Raw genomic sequence first — 14,235 nt, 5'->3', positions numbered from 1 at the left:
CCAAATATACATGGGCTTTTGTGGTTGAAACATGACAAAAATGAGAAAAAGTTCAGGGGGTGTGAATACTTTTGGGAATACATTTAATTACATCAGCTTTTGAAGGGCATAACAATGGTTAGAAGTGGCTTTCTGCAAGGATTTCATCAGACAAGTGTCTCTTATCTTTGGTCTGGTTAAGCAGTCAGAGTCAAGGCTTTGGCCTTGATGTGGTTGCATATAAGTGCAGAGCTGCATGAGCTCGAAGCCTTCCTTCACAGCTTCTCCTTGCCATGCATGGCCACAGGTGAATCCGATCACTCCGTCAGGACCCTCCACTCACAGATATGGCTTGCTTTTTTCTGATTGTCTTTGCGATCCTTGTTCTGGTTGTGTTGACGTGGCAGCTGAAGGTCAAGTCCTCGTTTGGCTCCCAGGAGCCCCCTCATCTCCCCGCGCTGCCTTTAATCGGCAGTCTGCTGAGTTTGCGAAGCCAACATCCTCCTCACGTGCTTCTTAAAGAGCTCCAGAAAAAGTACGGACAGACGTACTCGCTGATGATGGGCTCTCACAGGGTAGTCATCGTCAACCAGCATGTGCACGCCAAAGAGATCCTTCTGAAGAAGGGAAAGATATTTGCAGGGAGGCCCAGAACTGTGGGTACAGTTTCTCTTTGTGTGTCCTCGGCTTCACCTCTCATGCTGATGCTGTCCTTTGTGCTTTTGTTTTGCGTGCCGTGTGTATTTCAAAGGTAACTACAGACATTCTGACCAGAGATGGAAAAGACATTGCATTTGGAGATTACAGTCCGGCCTGGAGGTTCCACAGAAAAATCGTGCACGGAGCTCTTTGCATGTTTGGAGAAGGCTCTGCCACCATTGAGAGGATGAGTGAGTACAGATCACTGCACTTCCTTTAACATAACAAAATGTTGAAATACAGCAACCCTGATCAAAAATATTTATTCGCGCATCTAGAAATTCTCTCTTGCGTTTATCCACACAGAGTGCCTTTGTGTGTGTTCGTTTGTTTCTAATGCCTTGTGGGGACCATTTTCCTGACACATACTAAGGGGAAACACTGTTTTTGGGTCAGGGGTCAGATTTAGGACTAACGTGTGAATTGAGTTTTGGTTAGGATTGGGGTTAGGATAAGGGTAAGGTTTAGGCTGTAGAAATAAATGGAAGTCAATGGAAAGTCCCCACAAAGATAGCCACCCAAACGTGTGTGGGCTGTGTGTATGTGTGTGTGTGTGCTTAAGGGGGCGGAGCAAAGTAGGTAGGAGTGGTGCTCTGCACTCAGTTTTTTGGAGTGAACACAAATCACTGCCATCAAAACGTTTTTGGTCCTGTAGTGTTAAAATGACTAAAACCTATTAAGTTTATCCACTGGGCAGAACTGGACAGTAACCGGACATGCTGGACCTGTGGTGTGCTCAGTCTGTGCAGAGGCCCAGTCGCTGTGTTCCACTGTGTCCGAGGCAGCGACTTTGGGCCTGGCTCTGGATCTGGCCCCTGAGCTGACTCGGGCCGTTACAAACGTGGTCTGTTCCCTCTGCTTCAACTCATCCTACGCCCGTGGAGACCCAGAGTTCGAAGGCATGCTGCACTACAGCCAGGGCATCGTGGACACAGTGGCGAAGGACAGCTTAGTTGACATCTTCCCCTGGCTACAGGTCAGTCGACGTCAACGCCCCATACAGAGACAGCTTCAAATGTGGGAAATAAAGTTGCAATCAGAAAGACACAGGAAGTTACAGCTACAATAGTTGCTACATAAACAATAAGAATAATTATTTGTTCAAACATTGCAACAAACTAAATTAGCCAAAAGCAGATGTTTCATCCAGTTTGAACAAGAATACATTGAGGTTTAATTATCTCTCATGATAACTCATAGAAACATTGGCCTAAAATCTCTCCAACTTCCATTAAATGAGACCAATACGTTTAATAATCAAGTTACTAAACTGGTTTGAGGGGAGGGTCTGATCAACAGCCACGGTAAATGTTCAGGTAACAAATCGCATAAAGTACAAACTCAAGTTCTCAAGTTCTTTAGCTCGGTGGGTTTAGGGGGCAAACCTGCTTTGTTGTTTTTAAAGGGCAGTTTGTTTCACCTTCACACCTGATTAAAAACATGTAAAAAAATGTCTTCAGTAAATATCAAATCATGTAGTAAAGATAATTTGAAACATGGTATGATAAAAAATGATTAACGTCTGCCTCTGTGCCCCAGATTTTCCCCAATGCAGACCTGCGTCTTCTGAAGCACTGTGTTTCGGTCAGAGACAAACTTCTGCAGAAGAAGTATGACGAGCATAAGGTAGGCTCTGCAGTGTTGCTATGAACCGCTACAATGTCACTGATGTTGAAAACATTCATGTTGGTTAGAGCCCATATTAAAACGCCACACAGAGTCCTGTTTTCAATTCAAATGAAATGAACTGGTCCAATTAAACTCTCACTCTATCCAAAACCGAGCTAAGCGTTGTATGAATGGACCACTAGGCCCACTTTGTAGCCTATCATGTTCCACTTGACATAATAGACAAAAGTTTGGTCAGCCCTGGTCCAACCATATGAGTCGTATTTACTACTGCTGCGCTGCCTGTAATCGGCTTTTAAGATTCAAGTAAGAATAATAAGTAAGGTTTGAATGTGTGATTTATTGACCAGAAATGCAAACTATGCTGAACAAAAATATAAACGCCCCATGTCAAATAGTGTTGCCACGTGGAGGTAACAACTGTAAATGAGCATTTGCTGACATATTATTGTACAAAAGTAATATTTCTCTTGATTTGTGCATAATTTTTAATCCAGCTTGCTTCTCAGTGAGCGTTACTCAGTGAATTGTTTTTTTGTTTTTTTTTTACTCAGTGCATGGATGGGGCATGTCCAGTGGGCGATCAGACAAAAATGAACAACAAATGGACAATCTTTGGACTGGGGGCAATAAAAGGCCACCCCAAAATGTCAAATTTTGTCACAAGTCATAACACCTCAGATGTCCACCAGAGCAGTAGCTGCACAGCTCAATGTACATGATCGGATCTTAAAAATAAAAACCTAAAAAAAAAAACAATTTTTAAAAAGCCCACTTTTTCTACTTTATTTTTCCCTGAGTGATACGATCTCTCGTCTCCCGTTTGCTTCGACTGTGTGTGGTTTATGTTGCACACCGACTCTTTCCCGTCTCCCAGGCAGACTACAGCGACAACGTCCAGAGAGACCTGCTGGATGCCCTGCTGAGAGCCAAACGCAGCGCCGAGAACAACAACACGGCGGACGTTGACGCGGCGACTGCAGGCCTCAGTGACGACCACCTCCTCATGACTGTGGGGGACATCTTTGGGGCCGGTGTTGAAACCACCACCACTGTGCTGAAGTGGGCAGTAACATACCTCATCCATCATCCAGACGTGAGCCACGAATCCCTGCTCTGTTTATTCTGAAACCTATCAAACTCTCTGTGCATTTAATGCTGTTCAAGCTGTTACTCTTATTTAGTCCTCTAGATGGCAATCATAGTATGAAAGATGAAAATAGGACGATGTTTTCTGATCTGTGCAGATGTTTCTCTTTCTTTTAGTTTTACAAATAAAGACAATATTGAAGCCCCCCCTAAGAATATATTATTATATATACATTCAAGCTTTCATTGTTGCAGCACAGCAGGCAACAAATTCTTTTATTTTTTTATCAATCACAACTCACTATTATTGGTGCATCTAATAATCCCTTTGAAATACATTAAGTTTAAAATTAATTACTGATACCTCACTTGTTAAACGAGGTATCAGTAATTATAAGTTTCTAGGAACTTAAATTAGTAATGGGGCTGGAGTTTTAATAACTGTTATGTTATTCCAGTAAGACAAAAAAAAAAGGACTTCTCATTTTTACTGCATGGATCCAGATTTGATCACATCATCTTTTTCTTTAATTCTGTGAACATCAAGCTTGATCTAAAGCCGTAGAACTGAGACAAAACCTTGTGAATTTCTACCTGAAATGATTTAATTTTCAAACGGGTGCTATAGGTTGGAATGGTTTTACGATTCAGTTTTTTTGTTGTTGTTTTTTTTCAGGTACAGAGGCGAATCCAGGATGAACTGGACACTAAGATAGGAGCAGATCGCTCTCCCCGCCTCAGAGACAGAGGCAGTCTGCCCTACCTGGAGGCCACCATTAGAGAGGTGCTACGGATTCGCCCAGTTGCTCCCTTATTCATCCCTCATGTGGCACTAAGTGACACCAGGTGCGGTCGATATCGTCGTAATTTAAAACAATACGTACCTTCATAGTGATAATCCTTTCAAGCACATCAACAGAGAGATTTGAACTGTTTCCTCTCATCAGTATTGGAGATTTCAAAGTTAAGAAAGGAACTCGAGTGATCATCAACCTGTGGTCTCTGCATCACGATGAGAAGGAGTGGAGCCATCCTGAGCACTTCGACCCCGGTGAGACATCTGACCTCCAAACGGCCAAGTACTCTGAGCAAAAAAGCAATGATGTTCATTCAAGAAGAGAATCACAGTCCGGTGTAGATAGAAGTAAGAGTAGAAGTCAAAAATGGAATATTGCACCCAAATGAGATGGGATTTTGAATGATACACTGAATAAGCCTGGCCCTAAATCCCCAGTTCAGTGCATCTGGTCTCACCTGGAACATGGTCATTACACTAATTGTAAAATATTTATACCACTGAACATTTTTTCATAGCCACAGACTTTAAGTTACTTGACACAGGGAACAAGAGTTGTCTCCAGGATCAAGTCTCCATGGAGATATTTGCAAACAGTTGGATCCGCAAGACAACTTTGCAGTAGAGCCGGATGTCAATGGCATAAAACTCAACTTCATGTTTATTGTGAAATCTATAAAGAAAAACTATGAAACTATCACTCAACTCTAAAACATGCAGTGGAAATGTTCTTTTCAGAAATCATAAACACAAACATTGACAGAGCTCGAGCTTTATTAGTGACGGTCAGGCTCACAAACCCTCCTGGGACAGTACCACCAGAAGGGCAATCGAACACGGCCTGCAATGTATTTACCATTTTCTTTGCAGAGAACATTTTATAAAAATTAGAGGGTTAATCTGCACATCCACACTAAATGTACTACCAATGTTATGTCCAAATATGTCAAATGCAAAAAAAAAATAAAAAAATTGACTCAATTTCAACTACTTAACTATAAAGTCCTAGAAGAAGTTATAAATCAAATGAACTCATTTTTCTGGATACCACACCCACAACTTTCCTAAAGTCCTGGGTGTCTTTTCAAATGGTCTGATCCAAATAGTAACTCATCGCTCTCACCAGGTGTTTTCCGCCAGGCTTTAGAAACAGCAGTGATCAAACCACTGATAAAAAAAGAACAATCTGGACAAATCACTACTATGTTCAATGATATCCATATAAACACAGACTGTGGAAGAACCACAGCGCTGGTTCTTTTGGACCTCGGTGTTGACCATGACATATTACTAAAACGGCTGGAGAGTTGGGTCGGACTCTCCAGCCCAGAACTCAACTGGTTTGAATCTTATATAAAGAACAGGAATTTCTTTGTTTCAACACAAAACTTCTCATCAAAGCTGACTGAAGTCACATGTGGGGTACCCCAAGGCTCAATCCTAAAGCCCCTCTTATTCAATATCTATATTGCTCAGGTTATAACAGGGAGTGAGATTAGTTACCATAACTGTGCGGATGATATACAGCTCTACATTACGATGAACCCATCCAATCGCTGAACAGATGCTTAGAATAGATTAATGTGTGAATGTGCCAAAACTCTCTTCAGCTGAGTAGAAACAAAAATGAAGTTATCTTTGAACCAAAAGAGTTACGTTCTAGAGTCAGCCCAGAGCGTCAGATATTACAGCTGGAAATGAGAGATCGGTTCTGAAATTTAGGTGTAGTGAGGAACTCTGACTTGAACTTTCAGAGTCACATAAAGACAGTCACAAAGTCGGCCTTCTATCACCTGAAGAACATTTCCAGGATGAGAGGACTAATGTCTCAGCCAGATCTAGAGAAACTCATTCATGTTTTTGTCTTTAATTGAATCGATAACTGCAACAGCGTCTTCACAGGTCTGCCTAAAAAGCCAATCCTCCAGCTGCAGCTGATCCAGAATGCTGCTGCTGGAGTTCTCACTAAAACCAGGAAGATAGAGCACATAACGCCAGTTCTAAAGTCCCTCCACTGGCTCCCTGTAGCTCAGAGAATAGTTTATAAGTCACTGAACGGTTTACTACCACAATACATTAAAGATCTGCTGTTGTTGTATCAACCTTCCAGACCTCTCAGGGCTTCTGGTTCTCCTCTGCATCCCCAGAACCAGAACCAAACATGGAGAAACAGCATTCAGCTTCTATGCACCACAAATCTGGAACAAACTTCCAAAAAACTGTCAAACAGCCGAAACACTGAGTTTCTTTAAATCTAAGTTAAAATCTCACCTGTTTAGAGTTGCGACCTTGAACTGCCTTGTTGCTGAAATGTGTTATACAAATAAACTCGATTGGTTGATTCTGGGTTGAACAGCCAGTCTGTTGATTAGTTTGAGCACTGATGCCATCTAGTGGCTTGTTTATCATTCAAGCATGAATAAAGACACTAGCACTAAAAAGACTCCTGACTCTCACTCACAGCAGCCTAAGGCAAAACTGAGAGTCCTGGTAGTTTGACTGAATTTGACTGAAACATTTTGGGGTTTTTTTCATCTCACTGAGTAGCTCTGTTCTCCCATGAACAGTTCTGATGTTCATCAGTTGAATCCTGCTGTCTTCCTCTTGCAGGGCGCTTTTTGGACAGTGAAGGCACAGGGCTGACCATCCCGTCTTCTAGCTACCTGCCTTTCGGCACCGGGATCAGGGTGTGCTTGGGCGAGGCCCTCGCCAAGATGGAGCTCTTCCTCTTCCTGTCCTGGATCCTACAGCGCTTCACCCTTTCCGTCCCACCAGGCCACCCCCTGCCTAGCCTCGAGGGCAAGTTCGGCGTGGTCCTCCAGCCAGTCAAGTACAAAGTGAAAGCTACACCCAGACCAGGCTGGGAGAGAGCAAAGAGCCAGATGTGCTGAGAGCTGAGCCATGCTCTACTTTCCGCTTCCAACACAGAGAACAGAGTTAAGAACTGGCCAGCAAACAGAACAGGCAGCCAAGGCTTTACACAGATAACACTTTCCAATATATAAAATCCATGAATGTATTTTTGCAGAATAAACCACATAAAAATATGCCTGCAATCTGACATGCAGGAACTGAACACATTTTCTAATCTTCACTGAACAAATCTGAGGTGAGACGCATTTTCACTCCGAAACACTAATACAGACTGTTGTTACGTTACTTTAAAGTACAACTGTTACCTTAATCTATATACTAAAGAAACGTTTTGTATATTGCAGCAGTACACTTGCTGCTTTACTTCACTTTTTTATGCCTCGAACATTTAATGGAAACATTAAAGTCATATTACTGATAAAAATCCGTTTCGATTGTAAAGTTTGTTCACAGTGAAGGTGCTCGATCTGAACCGATCTGATACAGAGCAAAGAAGAGAGGCTCTGCCGGCGCTGCACTTTAGGTTGAAAAAAAGTAGAACAGAACAGAAGGTGAGTCTTTATTTGAAGGGCTGTGCATAATACTGACATGGCACTGTCATAAACATGACATAACATCTGTCTTAAACATGAAGGAGTCTTTATGAATGTTTATGACTGTTGTGATGAAGCGTCATTTGATAAATAATGACACTTTTAATGCAAAGTTGACACTTTTAATAGACTTCTAATGCAAGTTTTAATGGAATCTTGCATTAAAGGTGCATTTATTTACCGAATAATGCAAAACTGACACATTTAGTGGACTTTTAATGCAACTTTTAGTGCAGCTTTGTATTAAAAGTGAAACTATTTATAAAATGACACTTCATGAAGACAATAATGAAGGCTCCTTCATGTCCATGACAGGAAGTTATGTCATGTTTGTGACAGTGTCATGTCAAATAACACCCCGTCAAATAAAGTCTTACCAGATAGAATAGATTCAGGTGAGAGTTCTCTTCACTCTGGATCCATTCTGAATAACACTGAACCCTACCACAGCCAGGATCAAACTGGTCACAGATTGTGATGGCCATCATAGTCATAAAACTCTACAGCCCTAAATAATGTCAGAGTTCAATACAACTGTTTTTCAGATGTCCACCATGTCTTAGCTACAATCTGGACGTTCGTTTTAGTGAACGATGCTTAAAATCACCGGGGACAAACATGTCAGGACACCGTATTTGTCGGAGTCTTTTACCATAGTGTTAAATACTGGTAGATACAAATGTAATTATAAGCAATATAAAATGTATATAAAAACATTGAGGGATGAACTCCGTCCACCTGCTGCCACCGTTGTCACCATAAGCATCTTGTGGTGTTTTCGACAGATCATGCTCAGTTGTGGAGATTTCCTGTGCAGTCTTAAAAAGTTGATACAGGTAAAAAACAAAAAAAAAAAGTCTGCATAATGCTCTTTACTATTTTAATTTGGTGTTTACAGGGAATCCCTATGTACATGTCAAATTGAGGACATTTTGCCCCCCGCCCCAAAAAAACAACCAGAAAAATTAAAATGACGTCCTGCAAATCACATTCATTTAAAATACAATAAACACATATTTTTTAAAAAAGTTATGGATTGCATTTAAAAACCTCAATAGGAAAATTCATTAACATTGTAAAATATAGAAAATTACAAAAGGAAAATAAAAGCTTTTCTGCAGTTGTTATCAACTTATATTTTGTGAAAAAAACTTCACAAAACTTAGCAACTCTAAAAATGTGCAAAGACCCAAAAGGCCCAGATGTATCTGTTACTTTTGAGAAGCATTTCAGCTTGTGTTGCACGGGCCTTTTGACAAACCAGCTGTGATTATGCTCCAAGAGTGAGGCTAGGCAGTAGGTAGTGCTATTAATGAACCTTGAAAATAACATTCAAATCTGAATCCATTATAAGGTCTGGTATGAAGCAAACAAGAGAAAAATCTGCTAGAAGCTCATGTGCCTGTGACCTATAAAGTATCGGTATCCAGGATGCATCCCTCGCTCCGCCTGTCTATATCAGAATCACCTCATTTGCCAGTTTGTGTACACAAACAAGAAATCTGACTGCATTTGTCACTTTCCTCTCAATAAAAACATGCAAAATGTACGCTTAAAAAAAGGAAAAATGTGACGTTAGGAATACATCTGTGTCTTTTTTTTTTTTTTTTAATGAAACATCGCCTACGTTTTCCGTTATTTACTACGGCTTTGCATTCTGAATTAAAAAAAACAAAACAATTATAGGAGCCATATCCTAGATGCACAAAACATATGAACGTGAACCATATTCCACTTGCACAGAATACAGCCAGTGGCTTCTCCTTCTAGTTCTCAACACATTTTGTACTTTCCACACCACAGGGGGGCTCAAGCCCAGCCCTGAATCAAATGCCCGAATTCCCACACCAGCAGTCATTCAGCTCTGAATGAGCCTGAATCAAAATAACAATCTTCTACAGTATGTTTAAAAATCAACACTTTTTAAATACCTTTAAATACATAGTACTGAAATTGTAAAATATTTACAAGTATAGACATAAAATGTAAAACACATCAGTACAAAAAAGAAAAAAAGAATGTTAGAAATGTCACCAGTCATGACATTATGTTCTTTATGGAAATAGTACAAATGTTAACACAAGTTAATGTGCAATAGCTGCACAAAAATAATCTTAATCAGACTATATTAATAGGAATCATGATCGCTTTTTTCTTTCTTTTTTTTCTTTTTAGGAAATACAAAATGTTAATTTGTGTGGCGTGCTGCTCGCAAGAAGTCTTCATCAAAACACAATAAATAAATTCCGTTCCTCAACTTCACTCCAGCTTCAGCTGTAGGTCAAAGATGATTTAATCAGAAAATAGAAAACGATCATAGAAGGATGGAGCGAAATCCTCAGACGTCATCTGCCTGTGTGCTGGATCCTTGGTAACTTGGTGCAGGATGTTGGTGTTCCTCTGCTTTTTTTGCAATCCAGGACTCAAAAAGCAGGCTTTGTGTCCATCAACAGGTTGGACAAAAAAAAGAAGAAAAGACAACAACTCCCAAGATGTTTCAATATCGCTTCACGTTTCTTCTCCTCTGGTTTCACTAAGTTGTCTTTGGCAGGCAGCGCTACTTTCTAGCCAGTTGGAAAGGATGTTGACCCTTCAGACAAATAGGTCAAAACAGGTTAATCATTAAACACTTAGTTAAGAGGAAACATTTAATGTACGGTTTTCTTTAGGTGGTTAGAACTTTCTCTCAAAAACACAGCAGCTGGTTTTGCTAAAGTTTCTTATTTGCAGATGCTCAATTTTCTCAGGTTAAATGTTGTTAGGTGTTAATGTTCCCCCTGCTTCTATAGATTTTTTTTTTTTTACGAGGAAAAAGATGTGCATGTTGCAAAGTAGAAAACATAAGATGAAAACAACATGAAACATTTGCTGATTTATTTATTTTTGGTCTGTCCATTTTCTTTTTTGGATCGATTGCTGTAGTGGTGCATGTATGGGATTAAACCTTATTGTAAAACTACTTTAGGCATTGAATGCACACATGAAGGACAGCTCAACCACACTGACAGCCATCACGTTTTTTTTTTTACATTAATTTTACATTTTTAATCTAATCTTAATAATTATATTCACTTGATAACATACTAGAAATGTATTTTGGAAAAATGACAAGATCTCACAATGACTAGGTCTTCTCACACTACCGATATCAACGGAACAACAATCAGCAATAGATAAAAATCTATTTGAATATTTCAATAAAATACACTTCATATTTCTAGATGCCATTTCATTGCTGGTGAGTGAATGTTACTGCAGAAGCAAAAGCCAGGGGATGAGAGAGGAAATGGAGAGCCTAATAAGTTCACATAGTGTTTTTCTTTTCTTTTTTTTGGAATAGTGGCATTGCGTGGTGCAGTGGTCAGAGCGGTCACCCCATATATAGAGACTGTAGACGCCTCTCCTGCCCCACTCTCTGTGGGATTACTGACAAATAAAGACAACTGTTGCTAAAAAAGATTCTTAAAAAAAAATACAACACCTGTATAGTGCGGCATGATGTCGGGCTTTTCATCCATCAAACTGATCAGCGACACCCTGCGTGTTGAAGCTTCTACCTTGGCAGCTTTAAGCTCTTATAAACATGCAGTTTGACAACATCTGGAAACATAGTTCAAGATGCATTCGGATAATGAGAGTCTATCCATGTCGGTTCATTCTGCAAAGTCAGAGAGCCGCTGCTGGGAGTCACTGGAGGATCCTGCTGCGCATTGGGGCAGAGAATCTGTTCATAATAAGCTTAGTTTAGGATGTTATTTACCTAAGGGGCAGAGAATGGATGGGTGAACTTTTTTTGTTGACCGGACAATGTGTGTGTGTCTCTGTCTGTCTGTCTGTCTATCCATCTACAGCTCTGGAAAAAAAATTAAGAGACCACTTAAAGCTATCAGTTTTATGTGATTTTACTTATGTTTGAGAAAATGAACATTGTTCTTTTATTCTATGAACTACTGACAACATGTCTCTGAATTTCCAAGCAAAAATTTTGTATTTATTAGCAAAAAATAAGAAATGGTCAAAATGACTAAAATGATGCGGTGCTTTCAGACCTCAAATAATGCAAAGACAACAACAGTACTAATGTTTTAACTCAGGAAGAGTTCATTTGGTGGAATAACAAGCAGGTGTTCTTCATTTTTTCCAGAGCTCGCTCGCCCGCCCGCCCACCCTACCTACCTACGTACATATATATATATATATATATATATATATATATATATATGTTGGGATAAGTAAAAAGATAAATATATTCTTAACAGACACAAAAGCCATTCCAAGGTTATGATCACTGCAAAAGAGAACAAATTGCAAGATATGTTAGTGGTGACATTGCAGTCTACATAAACTTGGGACAAGCACTATGACAAAACTGAATCACACTTACTTTATTCCAGCAGCCTATGACCGGTAAGCCATCATCCCCCTGGAGAAAGAAGACAAGGGAAGAAAATCAAAGGTAACGCTCCATGATGAATTATGCAAAAACTTGCAACAATGAACGTAAGAATTATGTTTATGGTTCTTTGTTCAGCTATGTGACAGGAAATGAAACTAATGTTCTACAGCTACTTTCAAAAGTATATTTGAAACATGAACATCCATGGAGAGTCAAATGTAAAACTGCCAACAAATTGGAGACATGTGGCTCCACCTTTACTGATTTGTTTGAGTTTTCCATATGCATCCTATGGATAAAATGTTAGGGTAATTGACATCTATCGCAGATGTTGATGCATTTAATAAAGAAAAAACATTATTCAAAATACCTTTATCTAAACAAGACATTGTTGGATGTTGAGCAGAATTTCATTTAATGCATTTTATTTCTGCAGTTAGTTACAGAGAGAGTGCACAGTTCTGATCGTGTGCATTTCCATTTCTCTGCAAGCCCGTAAACGCAGCATGACGGGCGGTAGAACATGCCCCACCGACCCATCTGTATACAATCACCTGAAAAATTGTGCTGACTCTCTGTGTTTAGGGGGCATATTAGTTGGTTGGGCTGGTAACTTTTCTGATTGATCTGATTGGCCAGATTTTTCAAATCCGAGGACAGCAAGCGTAGGATTTGGGCTAATAGGAGAAGAGGAGATATGGATTCAAAGTGTAAAAGGAAGTGGAGAAAAATGGAGAGGAATAAGAAGTTGAAGAAAAGGAAAGATGGAGCCCTCCTTGAGACAGAAATATGCAAGTATATTCTTCCGTACTACTGCCGAGAATCCAGGGGACAGAACTTAATGACGTCATCGCTCAGCTCTGTTCATAATCTACAATGAATGGTCCAGTTTTACATGGGACATGAGATTACCTTCACATTTTTAATGGATGGTAAAATAAAAAAAGGGGTAATTTAACTAATATCAGATATACACATTTAGGAAGTTGAATAATTTCAACTTGGTAATAATGGGCTTTTGGTTTGAAGTACTTTTTATTACTCTCTCAGACTTTTGTTCCCAGTGAAGCATAATTGTCCACGTTTACTTATTTGTTTTGTGTCAGCTTTACCGCCTCTCTCTTTCATGATGAGTTGCCTAATTAAACTGGAAAAAAATATATGATGTGCATTAGTGTGTCTATAGTTCACACTATTGCACTTTGAAAATTGTGACAGCCCTGTAGGATCTTTCACTTCAGGGCCTCTTGTTAAAATGGCACAGTCAGACATGAGGCATGGCCCTTTTACGAAGGTAATAGTGGTATAAAAGTGATACATTTCTGAAGCAGTCTTCGTTTAGCCCTGGTTGTGGCATAATGCATTGTGGGATACCTTGCTAGCTCAGGTTCTCAGAAAGATGCACGGACGAGTTCTGAAGCAAAAACACATCTGGACACTTGAGCACACGTGCTTTTGTCTTTCCTGCTCCTCACCCTCTTCTTCCTTCCATACTAGATTCAGTCCTGTGCTGGCTGTCACCAAATTTGAGCTGAAAATTTGGTCAGGTAGATGAATCAGAAGAGTTACTGCCAGGATACGTCGAAAGCGAAGGCAGATTTCTGGAATGAGCGTGCAGACGGGCCCATTTTACCACACATTGAAACGTGCCCCCCACTTAATTGTGGCCCCCAAATAAGTGAAAACGCACACAGTCAGAACTATGTGCTCTTCTCTTGATGAATAAATAAGTAATAAAGAAAACTGGTTTCAGCAATCTTTCTACTTCCCTCTTGTAAATGATATCTCAGTGGAGTTTTAACCTGGTTAAAGAAAGGAAATAAAAACAGCAAAACATGAAATGAATAAGTTTTGATTCCCTAACTTTCTCCTTTGGTTTTTTGGCATGAGGGCCATGCCACATTTATTCCAGGAAAACCTTATGGCTCACCAAAAATCTGTCAATGACTTTGTTCAGTGACTCATATCTTTCATCAATTAGTGCTTCCAGTGGATGCAACCACCCAAAACGACAAAAACAACAGGCCGTTGCACGTTATTGCTCATATGCGCACAACACTGGAGGGCAAGAATAATCTTTAACTGAAATGAAACCTGGAGATATAATTATTATTAACTTAGTGCAGTGCGCCACAGCAAAGGGAAAAACAACAGAAAAACTAGACGCCACAGAATAACTC

At 39.9% G+C, this 14,235-nt stretch overlaps 2 protein-coding genes across 6 annotated transcripts in view; one reads left to right on the top strand and one right to left on the bottom strand.

Moving 5' to 3' along the window:
- Positions 1-236: 236 nt before the first annotated feature.
- On the top strand, positions 237-8,630 carry cyp17a1 (cytochrome P450, family 17, subfamily A, polypeptide 1). Its single transcript, XM_028007554.1, has 8 exons — positions 237-635; positions 731-869; positions 1,419-1,654; positions 2,218-2,304; positions 3,185-3,403; positions 4,073-4,242; positions 4,344-4,447; positions 6,803-8,630. The coding sequence occupies exons 1-8, from the start codon at positions 327-329 to the stop codon at positions 7,081-7,083; spliced, it is 1,545 nt and encodes a 514-aa protein (XP_027863355.1). The 5' UTR covers positions 237-326; the 3' UTR covers positions 7,084-8,630.
- Positions 8,631-8,684: 54 nt separating this feature from the next.
- The window catches only part of col13a1 (collagen, type XIII, alpha 1), a 49,619-nt gene continuing 44,068 nt past the window's right edge, over positions 8,685-14,235 (bottom strand). For 4 of the 5 annotated variants that reach the window (XM_028007555.1, XM_028007557.1, XM_028007556.1 and 1 more), the window contains 2 exons: positions 12,044-12,082; positions 8,685-10,249 (listed from right to left, as the gene is read on the bottom strand). In XM_028007555.1, coding sequence (XP_027863356.1) covers positions 10,217-10,249; positions 12,044-12,082 — 72 coding nt within the window. In that variant the 3' untranslated portion in view covers positions 8,685-10,216. The remainder of the gene's footprint in view (positions 10,250-12,043; positions 12,083-14,235) is intronic. The other variant, XM_028007559.1, reaches the window with a different exon arrangement.

This window comes from Xiphophorus couchianus, chromosome 22 (assembly GCF_001444195.1).
Source record: "Xiphophorus couchianus chromosome 22, X_couchianus-1.0, whole genome shotgun sequence".
In the NCBI taxonomy this organism is placed as follows: Eukaryota; Metazoa; Chordata; class Actinopteri; order Cyprinodontiformes; family Poeciliidae; genus Xiphophorus; species Xiphophorus couchianus.
The sequence above is the reverse complement of the archived record's forward strand: the minus strand, read 5'-3'. Positions and strand labels throughout refer to the sequence as shown.

Coding starts and splice junctions, on each gene's coding strand:
- cyp17a1 (XM_028007554.1), top strand. CDS start 327: ATGGCTTGCTTTTTTCTGATTGTCTTTGCGATCCTTGTTCTGGTTGTG. Junction 636..730: donor TTGCAGGGAGGCCCAGAACT/GTGGGTACAGTT, acceptor TGTATTTCAAAG/GTAACTACAGACATTCTGAC. Junction 1,655..2,217: donor ACATCTTCCCCTGGCTACAG/GTCAGTCGACGT, acceptor TCTGTGCCCCAG/ATTTTCCCCAATGCAGACCT.